The sequence below is a fragment of the Syngnathoides biaculeatus genome, chromosome 17 (genome assembly GCF_019802595.1).
Source record: "Syngnathoides biaculeatus isolate LvHL_M chromosome 17, ASM1980259v1, whole genome shotgun sequence".
In the NCBI taxonomy this organism is placed as follows: domain Eukaryota; kingdom Metazoa; phylum Chordata; class Actinopteri; order Syngnathiformes; family Syngnathidae; genus Syngnathoides; species Syngnathoides biaculeatus.
The window spans coordinates 10,664,027-10,686,456 of record NC_084656.1 but is presented as its reverse complement, the minus strand read 5'-3'; the positions used below and the strand labels follow the sequence as shown (position 1 = coordinate 10,686,456).

At 41.4% G+C, this 22,430-nt stretch overlaps 1 protein-coding gene across 1 annotated transcript; it reads left to right on the top strand.

The window, feature by feature from the left end:
- Positions 1-91: 91 nt before the first annotated feature.
- On the top strand, positions 92-18,021 carry LOC133491130 (gastrula zinc finger protein xFG20-1-like). The gene is made up of 4 exons (XM_061802031.1): positions 92-516; positions 4,158-5,211; positions 8,048-8,190; positions 16,044-18,021. The coding sequence occupies exons 1-4, from the start codon at positions 390-392 to the stop codon at positions 17,510-17,512; spliced, it is 2,793 nt and encodes a 930-aa protein (XP_061658015.1). The 5' UTR covers positions 92-389; the 3' UTR covers positions 17,513-18,021.
- Positions 18,022-22,430: the final 4,409 nt, after the last annotated feature.

The following is a 22,430-nucleotide window of genomic DNA, read 5'->3' as shown; positions in this document are numbered from 1 at the left end:
GAAGAAGAAGAAGAAGAAGAAGAGGAAGAGGAAAAGAAGAAGACGAGGAAAAAGAAGAAGAAGACGACGACGAAGAAGAATTAAAAGAAGAAGAAGAAGAAGACGACTGCAAGGCGAGAGGATGAATCTTCGACGCGCTTCACGAACACTTCGTGATTTCGTACTGGAGCCCCCACGTGGGACGTCATTCACTACTTTAATGTACTAAAATATCCTCGGTTTTCTAGTCCAGTTAAAGTCGTCAGGGTGCACGTGGAAGCTTCTCGGTTTGCTTTAGCTAATCTTATCTTGACCTATTTTTAAATTTCATTTTCATGACAAAGAAAGGCGCTTGTGATCAACACATCGCTCACAACGTGTCAGCGTAAAAGTGTTGTGGTTATGTAAAAATGTCTGCAAGAAGGACAACAGAGTATGAAGTGGAACTTTGGGGAACAAAAGAGGACCGTGAGCGACGACGTCAACAACTGGATATTGTTTGCAAAATGCAGCGTCGTGATGGCTTACGCATAGCAGGTTTGTTTAACTTTCTTCAGTATGGAAAGTTTGAAACCTGATTTCATACATTTCCAACTAGATAAAAAATGGAAACTACTTGTACGGAAAAAATGCCAAAAAATCTTTTTATTTGACATTTCTTAGTACAAAAGAAATGAAATAATGAACCCCCAGTTCAAAAGCATCGTAAAGTCAGCGTATTCAAAAATGATAATCATTAGATGATAATGTACATCGATGGAATTTTCTAAGCCAATCAGAATCGAGGCTTCACCACGATCCACCTGAAAAACAAAACTTGGATTGATCTATAGTGATATCCATTTTTTTAAATATGTTGCTTTGGTTTTATAACAGTCTTGAAAATAGGATTGCTTTTTGTGATAATGTCCTTTCCATTTTCCAGACTGTGAAATTGAAAATTTATGAAATCAAATTTTAATACTTGCGAAGGGACCAAGTCCCTTCCGACCTTGTCTCAAGTAGTTCCTGTCAAAAATCATTATGTTGTTCCTAATGAATGCACCGCACTCTTACCCATTTGATTTTATGCGCAAACATGGTAACCTGACAAGATCCAATTTTTCCAAGTAAATGTAAAATTCGAGAATGGACATGAGCCAATTTAAAACTGTAAGAAGTGATTTATTCATTTATTTGGTGATTACAATACTTTTGATGACAGGGATGTAGCTGAGGAATTGAGGGGAGAATGAAGAGACAAAAGCACTACAAACAGTTAATTCTAATGTATAAATCAACTTGCAAACAAGAAGGACAAATCAAGACAAACAAAATAACAAAATGTTTAAAACAGCAGGAGCAGGAATTTTGAAATGAAAACTTGGTGGCAGCAGACATCAATTTTTCCCACAAGAAAACAGATAAAGCTGCATGTGGGAGGAATCCACACAGGCGCGGGGAGAACATGCAAACTCCACACAGGCGAGGCCAGGATTTGAACCCCGGTCAACAGGCCAACACCCTAACCAGTTGCACCACATGTCGGCAAGTCTTATTCCTCTGACTGAAAATCAAGACACCTTTGAGACCAGTGCCAGACCCCAGTCCTCCACCTGTTAAGATTCTACATCTGCAAAATAAGTGATGATCCTCCCAACCTCATCAAAAGCAAAATCTTTACTCAATTGGACGAACAATACAAGTATCCAAGGACACAAGAACTCCTTGACATGACCTCCGCTCAGTGAGGACAGGAGTGGACCAATCCAGAACAAACTCCTGTCTCACTGAGATGGCTGCCTCATCATGGTAAATACATGGATGCAGAATTTTAAATATTAAATGGAATGAAATGCGCTAAAAGGTTATTTATATGCTTTAATCTGATTATGAATGTTTTTTCTCTGAAGGACTTTAATTTTATTCTGTTCAACGAGAAGAGCCGAACAGATCCACATGGAGGGACTGGAGACAGTGTTGAGGATTCGCCCAGTACATCTAAGAAAAAGAACATTAGGCCTGGTCTTAATGTTATTGCCTTTCCTGGATTATCTGTAAATGTTTCCATTGACTCTCACTTTGTGATTATTTATGATGGTGTATTCATTGGTAAATTAGATGTTTATTTATTTATTCAATTTATTGTTATTCTGGATTTCATTGTGAATTTAAAACTTCACGTAGAGTGTCAAAAAGTACTGATTAAAAATACAGATTCCCCCCCCCAAACATGATGATTGTTAATAATCATGATTATTCGAGAGAGCAGACTTTGATGGTTTGGACATGTTCAAAAGCGAGAGAGTGAGTATATTGTTGGAAAACCAATATAAAAAAAAGTGGTTAGGATGGAGCTGCCAGGCAAAAGAGCAAGAGGAAGACCAAAGAGAAGGTTTATGGATGTGGTGAGGGAAGACATGAGGGCAGTTGGAGTTGGAGAGGAAGATGCAGGAGATAGGCTAAGATGGAAAAAGATGACACGCTGTGGCGACCCCTAACTGGACAAGCCGAAAGGCAAAGAAGAAGAAGATGATAATATAGATCAAGTTTACTGTGATTATAATTTTTGGCCATAATTGTGCAGCCCAATTATCCAAATATGAATAAAAAATTAGGAGACCAATTAAGAAGAAGATCCTTATTAAGAAGGAACAGCCAAAAATGTCCAAGATATAATATACTGTGTAGCATGTCAAACATTTATACCTTCACCAATGTTAGAATTTTATGTTTTGAGATCAGTACAATAAATCCCCCAAACCACAGCTTTTATTTATTTTTCAACATGTTGTATCAGCTTAGCTTTATGAGAGGATTATACAGTGTATCTCATTTTGACATGATTCAATTATCATTCACACAAGTTCATATTGCCAGGTATCTCATCAGCCTTAAGGGACTTACTTTTAAATAGAGAGATGAAATTTAAGCCATATCGCCCAGCCCAAGCTTGATGTGACCAAACCGCGCACCTTAGCCTCAAATTGTGAAAAGTTAAATTAAATCTAAATAGCAAAATCATAAAGAATAGGAAAAGTGTCTCTTTTGTCGTGTGCGCATATCGCATTGCACACAAGATTTTTTTTTTTCCTTCTTCCTTACCCTGCGACATCTCAGCCAGTCTTTCTTTCAGTCTTGGCACACTTGAAACTGTTGAAACATAAAATCTATTCAGGAAGTAATCACAAAAATGACGCGTGATGCCGAGGGTACCAGTACACACTGCTACCGGAGGGTTGCCAGTTCGTTACCCCAACCAAGCGCATGTCATCGTTGTGTCCCTGGGCAAGAGACTTAAGCCACATTACCATGAATGAATGTGGTTTGGTGTTTGGTTGCAGTCGGAGGGGCTGCAGGTGCAGAGTGGCAGCCATACTTCTGTCAGACTCCCACAGCACAACTATGGCTGGCCATGTAGATTACCACCACCAATAGGTACTTTTCACGAGACGTAATAAGTCACATGAATTTTGTTTACGACGCCTACTGGACGGCAAACCTTCAATGCAACTCGTGTTTTTTAGTGATCTTTTTGTGAATATTGGCTTGCTTATAAGCGTCTTCCGGCCTTTTCACCATGGTATTTCATTGTGTGGTTGATGGTTGTAAGAACGGACAGAAAACGGGGACTGCCACTTCAGGCATTGTTTACCTTTTGCTGGGCATTCAGCTAATTTACTTTGGTATCCTCCACCCTTGTTACATATCTTTACGGAGGTCTTTGGCCTGTCAATATGCCCGCTAGCACCCACAGTGAAACTTTGCTTTCCAGGTTTGCGGGGAAATAACGCCAACCTCGTGGCTGTCGCTAACCACTTTTGCCAACTCATGGGTGCGGGCTATGCCGATTGCTTTTTTCGAGTGTGAGCGGCGGCCCCTGGCTGAGTAACTTTTCGCGCACACTGGGTGAGTTGGTAGCGAAAAGAATGCGGTCTCTGACCATCTCATCGCTGTTTGTGTAGTTACGGTTTTGCTGTCCAAAATGGCGTTGTGGACAAAAACACGTGGTCGGCGTGACCTCAATGAAAAGTATCTATTGTGACTGTGGAGTGAATGGATACTACGTGCAATTGTAAAGCAGCTTTGATTTTCTAGAAAAACACAAGAGCACAGTAATGCATTATTAATGTTGTTATTAAAGTAAGCGCATAAGGATTGATTAGAATAAAGTTTGTTTATCATCTCGTGTCTTGCAGTTATCAGTGAAGATCTTCATCCTGATTGGCAGGAGCCAGAGGTCCCGGATATTAAAGAGGAAGTGGAGGACGAAGACTTCCCCTTTATCAAAGAGGAAGAGGAGCCGCTGGCCCTTTACATTAAAAAGGAGGAGGAGGAGGAGGAGGAGGACGAGTACCTCCCCATCAAGGAGGAGGAGGCCCCTTACATCAAAGAGGAAGAGGAGGAAGAGGACGTCACCAGGTTTCCATTGAGTGATGCCCCTTTGAAGAGTGAAGCTGAAGATGAAGGTCAACATGAGCAGCGCAGAGGGGCCGAGGCTCCGAGCAGCAGCTCAAATCAATACATGACCATGGAAGGTGGCGGACACCATTTTGGAGGATCACAAGCTGACGGCCTCATAGCTCCACTATCAGACAGTGATGACCCAACGTCACATTCTTCTGACACTGATGATGATGAACAGTCTGAAGGTCACGTGACTGCTCACACCGACAACAAATGCTGGAAATGTTCTCAGTGTGACACAACGTTCGTCTACAAATCTCTGTTGAAAAGGCATATGTTAAGTCACACGGGAGAGAAACCTTTTTCCTGTTCAATTTGCAGCAAGAGGTTCACTCGGAAGGGGTACTTAAAAATACACACAAGAAAACACACTGGTGAGAAACCTTTTGCCTGCTCAATTTGCGATCAAAGATTCTCTCAGAAGGGGCACTTGTTGAAACACACAAGGACACACACTGGGGAGAAACCTTTTGCCTGCTTGGTTTGTGGCCAAAGATTTACGACAAATAGGTATCTAATAGTACACACGAGAACCCACACTGGTGAGAAACCTTTTGCCTGCTCAATTTGTGGCCAAAGATTCTCTGAAAAGGGAACATTAGGAACACACACAAGAACACACACTGGAGAAAAACCTTTTTCCTGCTCAGTTTGCGGCCAAAGATTCTCTCAGAATAGTCATCTAAGAAATCACACAAGAATCCACACCGGTGAGAAACCGTTTGTCTGCCCAGTTTGTGGCCAAAGATTCACTCAGAAGGCACACTTAAAATGTCATTCAAGAACGCACACTTGAGAGAATTTTTTTTGTCCTTTTCAGTTTGCAGTCAAAAGTGACTTCAGAGCCGTCATATTAAGACACACGAGTGTGTTGGTGGAACAGTGATGATCAGTGAAGGCTCTTCTCTGAGCAGGCTTAATCAGTTCACTCACAAAAGAGGATTGTATGACACGGATCTTCCTAAAGGCCGCCTTTGGACAAGTAGTAGTTTTTAGATTACACATGCTAAAACACTTGGAGCAGTACATCTGCTTTATCCAATGTTATATTATATATATATATATATATATATATATGCATCAACTGAGCAAAGGATTCAGTGAATTTAAGTAGTTTAAAGTAACTACTAGTGCGTTAATCTGTGACAGTGTCAATTGTGCTAATGGTGCAGATACTCCTCAAGCATACGAATGGGCAGTATTGGTCAACAACAGCTATGCAAATAGTGCAGAGTGGTGAGACATCAACAGTGGTTGCACGAATATTGTATAATCGGCCCGACAAGGATGTGACAACAATTACAAAACAAAAAAATATGGCAGCTCGATATAATGAAATTGTATGTTTACTGTTTAAGAAGTTAATCGCAAGACGGAAGAAGCTGTTTGCATCGTGCGAGAGTGCCAACCTGGGGGAAGGAGCTGGAAGAGGTAGTGACCAGGATGTGGCCTGTCCAAGAGGATTTTGCATGCTCTTGTCTCAGTTCTGGCAGCATGCCAAGTCATCAAGGATCGTCAGATAGGGGGATACAGACAATTTTTTTTCTGCAGTTTTCCTTTCCAGTTGGCATTTCCAGTTTGTTTGTTTGATTGATGAACATGGGACTGATTCAGTAACTGCTGTGTAGAACTGCCTCGACAGCTCCTGTGGCAGCCCGTGCTTCCTCAGAAGCTGCAGAAAGTACATCCTGTGCCGGGATGAGGATGGACTTAATGTTGGTCTCCTACTTCAGGTCTTGAGAGACTGTCCACCAGACATTCCAAGAGCTTCTTCCATCCATCCCTTGTCAAGACCGCTTATCCTGAATAGGGTCACATGACGCTGCAGAGACTATTCCAGCTGACCTCTGATGAAAGGCAGCCAACATCCTGAACTGGTCGCCAGTCAGTCACGGGGAACATATAGACGGACAACCACTGGCACTCACATTCACATCGTCACTGAGTGTGAACTGATCCAATGTTGCCCGCACCAAAGTCAGACGAGCGTTCCACTACTTAAACAGTTAACTTAACATTTCTTTACATAGTACCAATTTTGCACAACTCTTTCGGGACACTTGTACATTATTTGTACATTCTTTGTTTTGTCACACTGAACTAGTTGCATACAGCTGTTGATTACCACTGGCCACGTATTTGAGAACTTTCTGCACCATTTGCATCAGCACTGTAGCAAATCATCTCCTATTGGTCACTTGAACTGCTCTAAAATGCTCGAGGACTCTGCATTATTTGCACAATTGCTATTATTTCAGTATCGGCACATTTACTATACTTTCATTGTTCACTTACTCCTTTTTCTTCTTCTATGTGCTAAATGTACATCCATTTTCCATTACCTCTTATGTCCTCACTTTGTTGTTATATTCTGATATCTGATGGATGTGAACATTTTAAATGTTCTAAATGGGAGGAAATCTCTTCTGACAATGGGCAATTTCCCTTGTATTGTTGTAATCATATAGTGATTTATTTATTGGGTGAACTGTAAGGGATCAATAGTTACTTTTTAAAACATTTTTAATTGAAAACAGTCAATTTACAGTATCAGAAAAATGAAAAAAACAGACAACAAGGTCATAAATAGATAAAATATGACAAAAGAGAAGCCTTTTTTGTTCATTTTTAAACATTAAATGAAGAGCCTAAAGTAGTTTTAACTGTTGTTTTTTTATTGTCTGGTTTTCTTCTCAAAAAGTAAAAATATAGTTTTGAATCCCCAAGTTTGAATTTCTGGATATGGATTTTTGCAAGAATAATTCATGCAATTAGTATCAAACTCTTGTATAGTTTTGTTGACTTTTACCATTATTGAAGAACCCAAAGTATATATATTTTTTATAATTAAAAATGAAGTCCGTATTATCAGAAATAAAGCAGCATAAATCTGTCCCGACCTAATCTATTCGGTCACTTCATCTATGGAACATACAACCTGATCCGAGATGTGGATAAATACTGACCCCAGCTGACACAAAAGTGCCATGGACAAAATAAGTAATTGTTTTGCCCCAAACATGACGTCATACTGTTTTGATTGTATTTTTGTCGTCTTTTGAACCCCTTGCATTGATAGATATCATTAGGGCAATTATGGAAAATACAAAAATATAGAAGCAACTACAAGAATCCTATGTACACAAAAGATGTTTAACAGTGTAACAGATACTAGTTTGTATGATATATATATCGTTTTTTGTACTTGTCGGTTTGCTTAGGTATGTGTTGTTGTTTTGTTGAACTTGCAGTTGTGTTAAGTTCTATGCTGTCGAATTTTGTACCTACTTCGTGGCTTGCTACTTAGAGGAAGTCTGTCCCAACTGATTTTCCGTACATGTCCTGCTGCAGCTTTGCTTCCGCACAATCAGAACCACCACTCGCGCTTCTCCAAATAATGCTTCGTTAATTTACACCGATCGTGCTCAACCCTCGCCAAATTACGCCCGTCACTACTTTTCCGGACTAAAATGTTCGTTGTTCGTTAAATCTTTGTGTCCGGTTTAACTCGTCTCGGCGCACGTAGAAGCGTCTTCTCCTAGCTTAGTTTAGCTTAGCTTGCTAGCAAAGAGACTTGTTTGTCACCAACACGTCGCTCCGCAGTGATCAAGTGTGAGTAAAGGTGTTGCGATTGTCGGATGAAAATGTGTGCAACCAGGACAGCAGACAACGAGGAAGAACTTTGTGCAACAAAAGGGGAGGACGAGTGTCAACTACTCTACGCCGTTTGCAAGCCGCATCCTGGAGTTGTGTCACGCACGGCAGGTTTGATCACGTTTCACTTGTTTAGCAAATCCTTTACATGCTCCTTCGTTTATTTTTCATATGCATGCATGCTTCTTCACCTGGGCACGTTACGTTGCGGTCCATGATTTCCTTGCGTGACCTTGCTTGCACCGGTGCCGGACGCCATGAGAGTGCCTGTTGATCTGACAGCGATGAATAAAAGTCAAAACGTGACGTTAGAAAGTTTCGCAAGAATTGAAGTTTTCATCACTGCTAGTGCTAACAATACATTACCTCCGCCCTAAAAAAAACAAAAACAGCAGAATCTCATGCTGCTACTCACAAGCTTATCAGTTAGTATGAGATGTGCTTTGTGAAGCTCCTGGCTGTTTACGCAAAGATGGAGGGACTTCTAGAGTCAACGTTATGCATGATTTTACACTATGAAAAATGGGCTGAGCTCATTCAACTATAGGTGTCATTGGTGAATAATACTAAGAATAATAATGGTCACTCCTCCGACCATATTGAGATGTAGGAATCACACTATAATAACGTCTATTTATTTAACGGTGAATTTGAAAATGTTTTCTTACTATTGAGTTGTTTTCAAATCTGTCCAGAAACGTGAAAAGGCAATTTTGCAGGCTTCCAGGCCTGTTAGTAAAAAAATGTATGCTCACATCTTGCGCATGTCCTGAGAGCAATACCCCATCCCCCTCCCCTCAATCCATAAAATCTAGTGTTTTGATCTGAAAGAATTGACCCCTCCGTGGATATTGCGCAATCCGCGTCACTGACCAATCAGAGGCCAGAGAAGCCCGTTTTTTGCTCAGACAACATTGCATGCTCCAGTATAGGTTTAGTTAGCGTTTTAACGCGTATTTGGGTTATTTAACAAAAAATATAGTTAAGAGGTGTAGTCACGGACTTTGTAATAGTGACGACAGGTATCCTGAAAGGCTAGTTGGTGGAGTTCGATTTGTACCCTTTCCAAAACCGAAGACCCAGTACGAAAAATGCCTTCAATGGATCAAACTTTGTGGAAGACCGCATCATCAACTAAATCCATCTAATATCAACCGGAACACATATGTTTGCATGAAGGTATGCCCTATATTTGATTTTCAATACATGTCTCGTACAAATGAATTCGAAGTTCTTCACTAGCATAACATTGCTACGTGTGAACGATTGACACACTTATTCTTTGTTGAGCGATATTTAGCGATGATCGAACTGCACAAACGTATTGATTTCTTGCTGGCTCGCGGCCAGAATCTTAACCAGACTCTGTTTGCACGAAGATATGCCTTAAATTTGATTTTTAATACACGTCTCGTATAAATGAATGAGACGTTCTCCGCTAGCATAACATTGCTACGTGTGAACGATTGACACAGTTATTCTTTGTTGAGCGATATTTAGCGATGATCGGACTGCACAAATGTGTCGCTTTCTTGCTGGCTCGTGGCCGAAGCTTTACCAGACTGTGTTTGCACGAAGATATGCCCTAAATTTGATTTTTAATACACGTCTCGCATAAATGAATGAGACGTTCTCCGGTAGCATAACATTGCTACGTGTGAATGATTGAATGAAATCAGAAGCATGGCGTCTCTCTCAGTTACGAATGTATTGTATTTAGAATCTATAATATGTCGTTTATTTGAATGAAATCAGAAGCATGTCGTCTCTCTCAGTTAAGAATGTATTGTATTTAGAATCTATAATATATCGTTGATTTGAATGAAATCAGAAGCATGGAGTCTGTCTCAGTTCAGAATGTATTGTATTGTATTTGCCATTTTTACTGTTTGTCTTACGTCAGCGCACGTGGCGTGACGTCACTTCAGGAGGCGTGGTTAAGTGCCCTGTACGGAGGGGTCAATTGCGAAATTGCGTCATCCGCGTCGCTGGCCAATCAGAGGCCAGAGATCTGCATAAACCACGCCCCTTTTTGGACCCGCAGTTTCCTCAGACAACGTTGTATGGTCCAGTATAGCTTCTGTTAGCGTTTTATCGTGTATTTTGTTCTTTAACAATAGATATGGTTAAGAGGTGTAGTCACAGACTTTATAATAGTGACGACGGGTATCCTGAAAGGCTAGTTGGTGGAGTTGGTTTGTCACTAATTCAAGAATAATTATTGAGGGGAGCGCGTGTGTTTTAAAACATTTCTGATACCTCGCTCAGGAGTTCGGTATCAAATTTTAATAGGTTCGTCGGAGATAGGCACTCAGAAATGAAGACAAGACACACTTCTGGCTACCAACAATTGGCACTTTATTGGTCCCACACAGAAATGGTAACACAAGCACAAGCACAAATCACGTGGTATGAAGCTAAGTAATATCCAACCAGCTCTTAGAAGAATATCCAGCTCTTACCGTGCGCCAATAGGAGGGAGAGCCAACACTCCAGGTAGAGCAGCTTCAATACCGGCTGGGCATCCGTACGCAACCCGCAGCAGACTCTACCGAGAGTATCCAAAGTTCTCCTTTTATACTCTAAGCGTGTGCGGAAGGAGGGGTGAGTGGCCAATTCATCCCACCTGACGGCACACTATTCTTTGTTACCAACAGATGGCGTTGCACAACATCATATAACACAAAAACATCTTTTTATGACATTGCTGGTTATCCAAACATCCTTTTATGACATTGCTGGTTATTCAAAGCTATTGCGATCGTCTTTTAGGTTATACAAAGCTATTGCGAAACATCTTTTAATTATGGAAAAACAACACAATAAAATTATTCTTACTTCAGCGTGACGTTACACAAAGAAAACGAGAGAAACAACTCGTAAATCAAGCCTCGCCTTCTTTTCCTTCATACGGTGGTTCACAAACGGCTATACAGATACATATACAAATTCTGCACACAAGTGTGATATGTAACACGAAAATAGGAAACTGTCAATGACGAATTCGTCTTTGGATTATAATATATTATATTATGTGGCTTCTCGGTCTTCCTCTGACTCCGGAAAGATCTTGCGCTAATATCAATGGTTTCTCTGTCGATATGCATGTAAATACCATTGAAATACCGCTCGCTGAAATACTTGAAGCCCTGCTGTCTGCTTTTCAACGATATTTCACTGTTAGCTAAGAATGCGAGTGAGAAATCAGCCGGTAAATCGGACAGTTTCGCTCTATTCTTTTCTTGCTGCGCTGCCCTTTTTGCTAATTGTTTGTCTGACGTAGGCGCACGTGGCGTGACATCACTTCAGGAGGCGTGGTTAAGTGCCCTGTACGGAGGGGTCAATTGACTGTTATGCGCCTACGTCAGACAAAAGAAGGAAAAGAAGGCGAGGCTTGATTTAAGAGTTGTTTCTTTCGTTTTCTTTGTGTAACGTCACGCGCTCCGCTCAATAATTATTCTTGAATTAGTGCCGAACCTATGTATGTATGACAATCACTACTTTAGTGTCCTCAAACATCCTTCCTTCAGTCTTGGTGTCTCGGTGCACGTCGAAGGCTTTTAGGACTGCTAGTCCGGTTTAGCTTAGCTCACCACCGAACAGAGACACGTTTGTGCAGTCAGATCATCGCAAAATATCGCTCAACACAGATCAAGTGTGACAATCATTCACATGTAGCTATGTTATGCAAGAGAAGAACTGCTAATTCATTTATATGAGATATGTATTGAAAATCAAATATACGGCTTACCTTCGTGCAAACATATCTGTTCCGGTGGATGCATTCAGTTGATCATGCGGTATTCCTCAAAGTTTTATCCATCAAAGACATTTTTCGTACTGGGTCTTCGGTTTTGGAAAGGGTACGAATTGAACTCCACCAACTAGCCTTTCAGGATACCTGTCGTCACTATTATAAAGTCCGTGACTATACGTCTTAACCATATCTATTGTTAAAGAACCCAAATACACGATAAAACGCTACCAAAAGCTATCCTGGACCATACAACGTTGTCTGAGGAAACTGCGGGTCTGAAAAAAGGGGCGTGGTTGATGCAGATCTCTGGCCTCTGATTGGCCAGCGACGCGGATGATGCAATTTCTATGGAGGGGTCAATTGACCCCTCCGTACAGGGCACTTAATCACGCCTCCTGAAGTGACGTGCGCTGACGTAAGACAAACAGTAAAAATGGGAAATACAATACAATACATTCTGAACTGAGACAGACTCCATGCTTCTGATTTGATTAAATCATTCACACGTAGCAATGTTACACTAGCGAAGAACGTCTTATTCATTTATATGAGACATGTATTGAAAATCAAATATAGGGCATATCTTCGTGCAAACACAGTCTGGTTAAGCTTCGGCCGCGAGCCGGCAAGAAAGCGACACATTTGTGCTGTCCGATCATCGCTAAATATCGCTTAACAAAGAATAAGTGTGTCAATCGTTCACACGTAGCAATGTTACGCTAGCGAAGAACTTCAAATTCATTTATACGAGACATGTATTGAAAATCAAATATAAGGCATACCTTTGTGCAAACAGTCTGGTTAAGCTTCGGCCGCGAGCCGGCAAGAAAGCGACACATTTGTGCAGTCCGATCATCGCTAAATATCGCTCAACAAAGAATAACTGTGTTAATCGTTCACACGTAGCAATGTTATGCTAGCGAAGAACGTCTCATTCATTTATACAAGACGTGTATTAAAAATCAAATATAGGGCATATCTTCATGCAAACACAGTCTGGTTAAGCTTCGGCTGCGACCCGGCAAGAGAGCGACACGTTTGTGCAATCCGATCTTCGCTAAATATCGCTCAACAAAGAATAAGTGTGTCAATCGTTCACACGTAGCAATGTTATGCTAGCGAAGAACTTCAAATTCATTTATACGAGACATGTATTGAAAATCAAATATAAGGCATACCTTTGTGCAAACATATCTGTTCCGGTTGATATTAGATGGATATTTTTCGTACTGGGTCTTCGGTTTTGGAAAGGGTACGAATCGAACTCCACCAACTAGCCTTTCAGGATACCTGTCGTCACTATTACAAAGTCCGTGACTACACCTCTTAACCATATTTTTTGTTAAATAACCCATATACGCGATAAAACGCTAACTTACCCTATACTGGACCATTCAATGTTGTCAGAGAAAATGGCGGGAGCAAAAACAGGCTTTGGTTTATGCAGATCTCTGGCCTCTGATTGGTCAGTGACGCGGATTGCGCAATATCCAAGGAGGGGTCAATTGTGGCGCAAACCTGCATTATCAAAGTATAATAATTTTACTCAATTTACAGAGCAGTACAGTTTCCCCACTTTGTCTAAGCTCATAAACAACAGAAGTGGCAACGTTGCAGTTCTTCCCAATATAAAGTAAGAAGTTTTCTCTGCTGTGATTCATTTTGAGTCGAATCCAAAAATTCTGATTCAGGATTCTTTTTTTTTTCAGGCTCAGTCATGAGTCACCACGAATCACCACTGATTCAGTCATGGCTCTAGCCCAGTGTTTTTCAACCTTTTTTGAGCGACGGCACATTTTTTACATTGGAAAAATTTTGTGGCACACCACTAACCAAAAATGTTACAAAATGACACTCTGTATAGTATATTTAATTACAATATAATTTCTCAATTTATTTATACTCAGTCAGTGTGAACCCTGGGCCTGTTTAGATGAACACAAAGCCGATATCCTGGCAGGAATAGAAGAAAGAGACACACGAAGCTCTTCTTAAACAGCTGTCAGTCTCTCTCTGTTTTTAGTTTTTATAGCAGTTAGGCTAGAAAAGCTCAGCTCACACAGATATGTTGTGGAAAATGGGAGCAATGTCAGAACAGCTTTGTTGGCCAGAATGGGGAACTCCTTGGCAGCAGTCAACCAAAAACTGTCCAAAGGAAGATCAGCAAATCTTAGTTTTAAACCACGATCCTGTTTCAGTTCAGTGAGTTCCTCCTGCTCTTGTAAAGTCATGTCCTTTCCAACAACTGATGCCGAGCTGTATGGGTCCCTAACCCAGTCAAAGCATTCAGTGCAGGCTGAAGAGAAATAAAATGACAACTTATCCTCAAGACTTTTCAAATGTTTACCTATTACTTCAGACAGTGCAGCAGTGTTGCTTTGCTGTTTGTCTGTGAGTGGGAACATCTCCAGGTTGGCACGTTGCACATGTTGTTGCCAGAGGTGCACCTTTAAACGGAATCCATTTATTTGATCTGTGCTTGTAAGCAGGGTTTCATTTCGGCCCTGCATCCTTGTGTTCAGTTCATTAAGATGATGAAATATATCAGCCAGGTTTGCCAGCTTTGCGCACCACTCATCACTTGCAAACAGATTTGAGTAATCAGACCTCTCATTTGTCAGAAACATTTTAAGTTCCTCTCGCAGCTCATACACACTGGTCAGCACCTTACCGCGCGACAACCATCGGACCTCCGTATGGAGCAATAAGGCTTTATGCTCCGCTCCCATTTCCTCACACAGAGATGCGAATATACGGCTTTTCAGAGGCCGTGTCTTTACAAAGTTCACTATGCGCACCACATAGTCCAACACGGGAACCAGTTCTGCTGGTAAAGTTTTAGCAACGAGGGCCTCACGGTGGAAAAAACAGTGCGTAAAATCAGATCTGGGTTTCTTTCCTTCACTCTACTCACGAAGCCTTTGGTGCGCCCGACCATGGCTGCAGCTCCATCAGAGCACACACTTGTGCAGTTTTCCCACGCAAGTCCTCCCTGGTCAAGATATTCCGATGTGACCCGAAAAATTTCCTCTCCAGTTGTTTTTTCTGGCAGTGCCTTGCAAAATAGGAAGTTTTCTCTAGTGGCATCTCCATCCACAAAACGCACATTGGCCAAGAGCTGAGAATGTCCACTAATATCCGGAGACTCGTCAACTTGCAACCCAAATTTCCTACTGATGCGTATCTTTTCCAAAACATGGCTTTCGATGTCTGTAGACATGCCATCAATACGCCTGGCAATTGTGTTATCAGAGAGCGGGACTTTAGCTATGTCTTTAACTGCATCAGGGCCAAGCATCTCGTTGACAATGGCTTTACAGGCAGGTAGTATTAATCTCCCTGCCACAGTGTGCGGCTTTTTTGATTGAGCAACAAGTTCGGCGACTAGGTAACTAGCTTTGAGCGCTTTCTCATTTACCTTTGTGGTTTTTCTCATAAACATTGCCTGTTTCTCTGTGTTTAAACGCAGGCGAACAAAATAGTCTATCGGCTTGTTTTGAAGCGACGGGTGTGTCATTTGGAGATGGCGTTTAAGCTTGCTTGGCACCAGGGCGCTGTTGGATAGCTTCTCGCCACACGCCAGGAATAACAGAATAGGTGTCGTCTCATCCCCGGTGAAAGTAAATCCAAACGAAAGATAGCTTTCACTATATTGCCTTTAGCTCACCGTCTTTGCTTTCTTTTTCCCACCACTCATACGAGGGCCTTCATCCGGGTCAGAATCTTGTCCAGTGCCCAGTTCGGAGTTTGCAGTTGTCCTTTTTAAAAACTTCTCCATGACTGTCACCACGGCCTCTCAGGTGCATCACTAATTCTCTTGGAGGAACGAGGCAATCAGCTACGTGTTGCCACCCGGACAAATATTACATTACTCTGCCAGCCTTTACAGCACGGACACTGGACAATGACATAATATTTGCAGAACATTATTAATAAATGTTAATTAAAAAAAAAAGTGATATTGGATAATTTCTCACGGCACACCTGATGATTTCTCACGGCACACTAGTGTGCCGTGGCACAGTGGTTGAAAATCACTGCTCTAGCAGACACTAACCGATCGTTGTACTAAACAGTTGTCCACCTTTCCCCTTATACATCCATATACATAAACCTAAAATATAAACAACGATAAACCACATCTCAGTTTCAACAAGAGAACTGACATTACAAAACCATGTTTGTCTCCCATTCTTTTGTTTTTCAGACATCAATGAAGTGCATCTCCATTTTAAGGTAGAAGTCAAGGCCGATGATCACCCACATATTATAGAAGAGGGGCTGGTGTCCCCTTCCGTTAAAGAGGAGCAGCCAGAGAGAGAGAAAGAGGAGCAGGGATCCCACAATCTCAAAGAGGAGGAGCAAACCCATGTCAAAGAAGAGGAAAAAGTGTTCCTGCACATCAAAGAGGAAGACCAGGAGGAGGATGTCACCAAGTTGCCGTTTAATGCTGTGCCTTTGAAGAGTGACGATGAAGATGATACTCAAAGGGAGGAGGACAGAGGGGCGGAGCCGCCGAATAGCAGCTCAAGTCGACACATGACAACAGAAGGTGATGAAGACCACTGTGCAGCGTCAACAGTGGATGGTCTCCTTGCTCCAATATCAGAGAGTGACGACATGTCGTCACACTCTCCTGACACTGATCGTGATAATGATGATGAACATAAGACAGGTTACACAGACAACAAACGCTGGAAATGTCCTCAGTGTGGGAAAACCTTTGCTGATAAGTGGGTTTTGAGACGACACCTGAGAATACACACCGGAGAGAAACCTTTTTCCTGCACGATTTGCGGAAAGAGATTCACTCAAAGCGGACAATTGACCACACACGCAAGAACACACACTGGTGAAAAGCGAACACACAATGGTGGAAAAAGTTTTTCCTGCTCAGTTTGTGGTCAAACGTTCTCAAGGAAGGAAAGCTTAAAAACACACACAAGAACCCACACTGGTGAGAAACCTTTTGCCTGTTCGTTTTGTAATAAAAGGTTCTCTCAAAGTGGTCAGTTGACGTCACACACAAGAACGCATACTGGAGAGAAACCCTTTTCCTGCTCTGTTTGTGGTAAAAGTTTCTCTGAAAAGGATAGTTTAAAAACACACACGAGAACCCACACTGGAGAGAAACCTTTTGCCTGCTCAGTTTGTGAAAAAAGATTCTCTCAAAGAGGTCATTTGTCATCACACTTAAGAACACATACTGGAGAGAAACCTTTTGTTTGCTCAGTATGCGGTAAAAGGTTCTCTAAAAAGGGAAATTTAAGGCAACACTCAAAAACCCATATTGGTGAAAAACATTTTCCCTCTTCAGACTGCCCAGACTACTTCCCTCTTCCCAGCCACTTTGTTGAGCGCTTCCGGAAGTATCCTGATACATTCCTCACACAGCCAGGAGACATAATCTCTTCGGCGTGTCCTGGGTCCTCCCCAGGGCCTTCACCTGCTGGGACATGCCCAGAAGACCTTACCAGGGAGCTGTCCAGGGACCATCCTAACCACATGTTCTCGCCAGCTTCTCTCAATGCGGACGAGCACCGGCTCCACACTAAGCTCCTCCTGGATGACCGAGCTTCTCACCGTACCTCAAAGGCAGAGCCCGGACACCCTGCAGAAGAAATGAGGACCACTGAACAGTACGCCCTCAATGCTTTGCCTGTCCACAAAGGTTAGTTGTGCCTGGATGGTTAAGATCACCGCCTGCCAACGTGACTGTCGTAGGTTCAAGATCCCGACCTGACCATCCACTGACATTTCACAGCTGCGTGTATTTGAGCAAGACACCAATACCCCAAGTTGCTCCCCAAGTGTGTGTTCACTCTGATGGTAAAAAGTAGCGAACACATTTCCTGTGCGTCCACATTCATGACAATCAAGATGATTTTTATTATGAATCGAATCACTGACTAAGGGAAGTATTGAAGGATAGTCGAGTGTCCCCCAGAAGTGGACTGTTTTTGTGATACCTAAGGGATTATAGTACGCTTAATTTTTTTTAAAAATCAGGTGTAATGACAGTCAAATGTGCACATTTCGGAGGATGTTTATTTTGAAATACAACATTAGTCAACTGGTTTTGTAATACTCATCTAAATATTTTTCTGTTTGAATTTTTTAAATCAGATGTTATTGAAGTTATACTACTGTATATCCACATTTCAAATAAACTATAGTATCCCCTGGTTTTGTGTTAACAAATTGATTATTTTATATAAATATCTTTCATTCAAATTTATGATATCCAGTGTATTGATTTGTCAGGGCTTTTCTTTTTTAAATTTGGGCTTCAGTCTGCGTTGATAAGGCATAGTATGAAAGATTTTGGATGCTATCCTGATTGCAGTGACTATATCTAGGCACACGCACACATAGCCCACTAGGTGGGGCTCAAGCAACTCTAGCTCTTAATGAAAAAAGGCCTTTCTTCTAAAGCCCATTTTTTTTCTTCATAAAAAAAAACCCTTGCTGTTATAAATTCCACCCAGAGATTTAATATGTGATGGTCATTTATTTGAGTCCTTGGGTGAATTGCACATACAGTATAGGTCACCTCGCCCCTAACGCTTCTTTTCCTCTTCCTTATGGCTGCTGTATAGTTGAACAACACAACAATCACTTGGGAATGCTTGTGCACTCCCCGATAAAGGTTGATCCAAAATTAACCCCAATACTTAACATTATAGCACAGTTGAAAACATTTCGTGGCTACTGCCCCGACCTTACACAAGCAAACAAATCTTTAAAAAATGGGGTACATTTTTTTTTCATTGAAAACTTTAGTTCTGTTGATATCAAAGCCAGAAGGAAAAAATAGTGACCATAAACACATTTGGGAGTAGATTGTCAATATTTTATGATTATACCATTCTGGCCAAAACCCTGTTCTGTGTAGGAAAAGCACATTACTCAAAAAAAGACATATCTTCATGACAGCGGTTTTGTACTTCTAGTTTGTATTTGTGTATCTTGCCGTGTTAATAATATTTCTTGTTGAATTAATTTTAATTTCAGTTTATTTAAAATGGAGTTAATGTTTTTCCATGAATAAAAATACTTGTTCAGAAAAATATATATATATATACATTTTTTTACATTTTAATAAAATGTACCTCAAATCTTGGAAAAAAAAAAAAGGAAAGGGATCCAATAGTTTGGGTTTTTTTTCCCAGCCTGTAGCTATTTAGTGTGAAGATGGCGTTTGATTGACAGGACACAAACACCATTGTCACACTCCACAGCTCTGGAGGACAGATGCTGATTGGTGGCCGAGCGGCTCGGGAATTCTGGCATCGGCGTCAAGAACTCTTCCGTCAGGCACTGGGAAAACAGACAAAAGATCAGCTGCGTCAAGCCTTACCACCTGTGGGATTCACACACATTTTTTCTTCAGAAAAAAAAAAGATAAACTATGCCTGTTTGAGTCTCACCTCCATTTGTATCAGATGGTCGTCGCTCTCTTCGCTGGTTCCAGCTGCTTTCCCGACCCCATGCCGCCCTCTACATATACCTTCCTGGATCTTTCCCAAACGGTAAAAGTCCAGAAGCTGACGGGGCAGGCGGGTAGCCGAGGGAGGTCCGTGCCCGGTCCAAGTCTTTATGTAGACAAACAGCTGGTTGCACATTAGTGATAAGCTACAGGGGAAGTATTGATCGACCCTGACCGGAGCCCAGATGGGGTGAGCTGAGGTGGGACTTTGGGGGGGGGGGGGGATGCCGGCTAAGGCAACATGGGTCTTAACACTCCAAGTCCAGTTTTTTAATGGAACAAAATGGTCCATATATAGCGTGCAGTATTTACAGTGGATAAAAAAAAAAGCCTATACACCCCTCAAACGCCAGAATTTTGTGATATTTTTTTCCACACATGAATATGACCGCAACGCAATCTAATATTTTCGGGAGAGAAAGTAAAAAATAAACTGCGATAATGTGGTTGCAAAGGTGTGCGCATTCTCATGACTGTCTTCCGAATGAACCAATCACATTCAGTCATGTTAAACGGGAGTGCGTACACAGCTGCCACCATTTAAAGGGCCTCCGATTAAACCCAAATAAATTCTGCTGTTCTATTTGGCTTTTCCTGACATTTTTCTTTTATAGTCAAATCTCACCGGAAAGAGCTTCCCCAGCACCAGAAGGGATCACGTTGTTCAAAGGTATCAGTCAAGCCAAGAGTATTTCCAAGGCATTCAACTACACAAAGGAACAGACTGAAGAAAGTCATCGTCAAGTGGAGAAAATATGACACAACCGTGACTTAACCAACAACTTGACATCCCTCCAAAATTGGTGAAAAGATGGGAAGAAACTGCCATGAGGCTAAGAGCAACACTGAAGGAAATGCAGGAATTTCTAGCAAGTACTGGCATGTCCAGGCTTTGGTATAGGCAAGAGAAAAGAGGAAGAGAGGAAAAAAAAAGAAACAAAAACACCTGAAATCACCCAAACACTCGCGTACCATTGTATCCACTGCAGACTGTGAAAGTGCTCTGTGCGCTTGCCACTCAACAGCAAACGTTATTTAAAAGCTGTCTTTACACCTTAGTGCTCTATTTTTGAACGTTTGGGACTCGCATGGCCTCCTCTCTGCCGATGTTGGTCACAAGGAAGTGAAGTGGCTCAACAGGCTCTCGAGGAGAGCAGCAAAGAAGATCGTCTTCTCCCTTTGAAGGCTCAAGTTTGGGGTTAGTTCAACGGATTTGACTTCTCGTACACTAACCTGCTATCAGTTTTTAGTCACAAAGCATGACACTTAAAATTCATCCATTTTGTGAGACTCCCAACCTCACAAGGGTTACGGGAGTGCTGGACCCTATCCTAGCTATCTTCAGGCAGGAGGCGGCTGAAACCCCGAACTGGTCGCCAGCCAATCGCAGGGCACAGAGAGACAAACAACCACTCAATTTGTCCATTCCTGAACAAAATTATTTTCTTTGCCTTTTTTAAATTGTTGCTATTGAAATGTCATCAGAAAACTCTTAAACTCTTCACAAAGCATTCACACTTTGTGGATAATTTGGGGTCTTCAATGAATCTGACATGGAAGAAAGTCAGAGAGAATATGGAACACACTTGAAGACTGGGACCTGGATTTGAACACTCAACCTCAGAATTGTGAGTCAGACCTGTTAACTTGGTCCACGTGGTGCCACCTCTAAGGGACCAAGTTTAAACCTTATTTCATTCTCACTTCGAAAGTACCAATGACCTCATTTGATAGTAAACACATCTTGAAGGAAACACATTTAGACCTTATTTAGTGGTGTGTGTAGTAAACCTCTACTACAGGGGTGTAAAACTCATTTTTGTCACGGGCCACATTGTAGTCATGGTTTCCTTCAGAGGGCCGTTATGACTGTGAAGCCAGAAAAGTCTTTAATCGGCTCATATTTCCACATGGAATCTACAAACTAGTTTTGGAATCAGAAATCAATAGCAATGGGTTTTTCAACCATCATTCATGTTTGGTAACACACACACACACAAAAGCTTATAATATCGCGGCGTCATCATTTATGATATACAAACACATTTTTAAATTTTGGTAGAAATTTTCATAAGAATCATGGAAGTCAGCAGATGACTTGCCTTTGCAGGCCACGTAGCATCATGTGGCGGGCCAGATATGGCCCCCGGGCCTTGAGTTTGACACCTGTCCTCTCATATTTAAGACCTCACAGCTTTCAGGAGCCGCGAATACGATGGCGCGTGTGCACCTTTATCAGCAAGCTTTCGGCCACTGACTTGTTTGTAAGCTTTTGGAGGCGAGCAGCAGCTCTTTGATAAAATGTACCCGGCGCTGGCAGGCTGGCTCTTATTTGCCTGCCCTTGGAGCTGATAACTTGGAGATTGTGCGTGTGAATGAACTGACGTCCCTTCACCGTAACACGTGCACCGCGTTAACCGATGCTTTCGAACCACATTCTCCGAGTTGACTCAATCCTCTCCCCCCAAAAAAGGCACTAGTTTCAACTTGCATAAAGTAACATCACATACTGATCTGGATATCATGTGGAATAAGAACAAACCAAATCCTTAGTCCAAGTATGTATTATGAAATAAACACTACACAAACTAAAGTTTATTAGCTGAAATATTACAATACAATACTAGTATGGTACTATCAAGGCATGGGGGCCAAGCTACATCATTTTATGTGGCTTGCAAAAACAAATCATGGTTTTTGCTAAGATACCATAACTGCATATTGTCTCCTTCACTTTTGATGACCCATTACAAGCATTTCCATTGGAAAGCCCCCTTTAAAAGTAAATTAAATAATTGTTCAACACTTTTTACTGACTTCTGAATTCAGAGCTAGTTATCTGACAATTTATTGTATAAATGTAATTATATAAAGACATTATATGGGCAGATAGTCATAATGGGCCTTCAAGGAAAACCATGAAAAAAACAAGTTTTGAATCCCTACTATATGACTAACAACAGGTAGATTTTCTAAACAAGGAACAATTAAATACTTATACAATAATATATTGTATGAGTATCATCTACTATGTTTAAAAAATATGGCAAAGTATGCATGCAGTAATTATGCCGTGCAAAAGGAGTTGAATGATAATAAAGCAAA

Bases quoted from the DNA above. Each gene is read 5' to 3' on its own strand.
- LOC133491130 (XM_061802031.1), top strand. From the start codon at position 390: ATGTCTGCAAGAAGGACAACAGAGTATGAAGTGGAACTTTGGGGAACA. The intron at 517-4,157 runs GTTTGTTTAACT...CGTGTCTTGCAG, and splicing joins TGATGGCTTACGCATAGCAG to TTATCAGTGAAGATCTTCAT. The intron at 8,191-16,043 runs GTTTGATCACGT...TTTGTTTTTCAG, and splicing joins AGTTGTGTCACGCACGGCAG to ACATCAATGAAGTGCATCTC.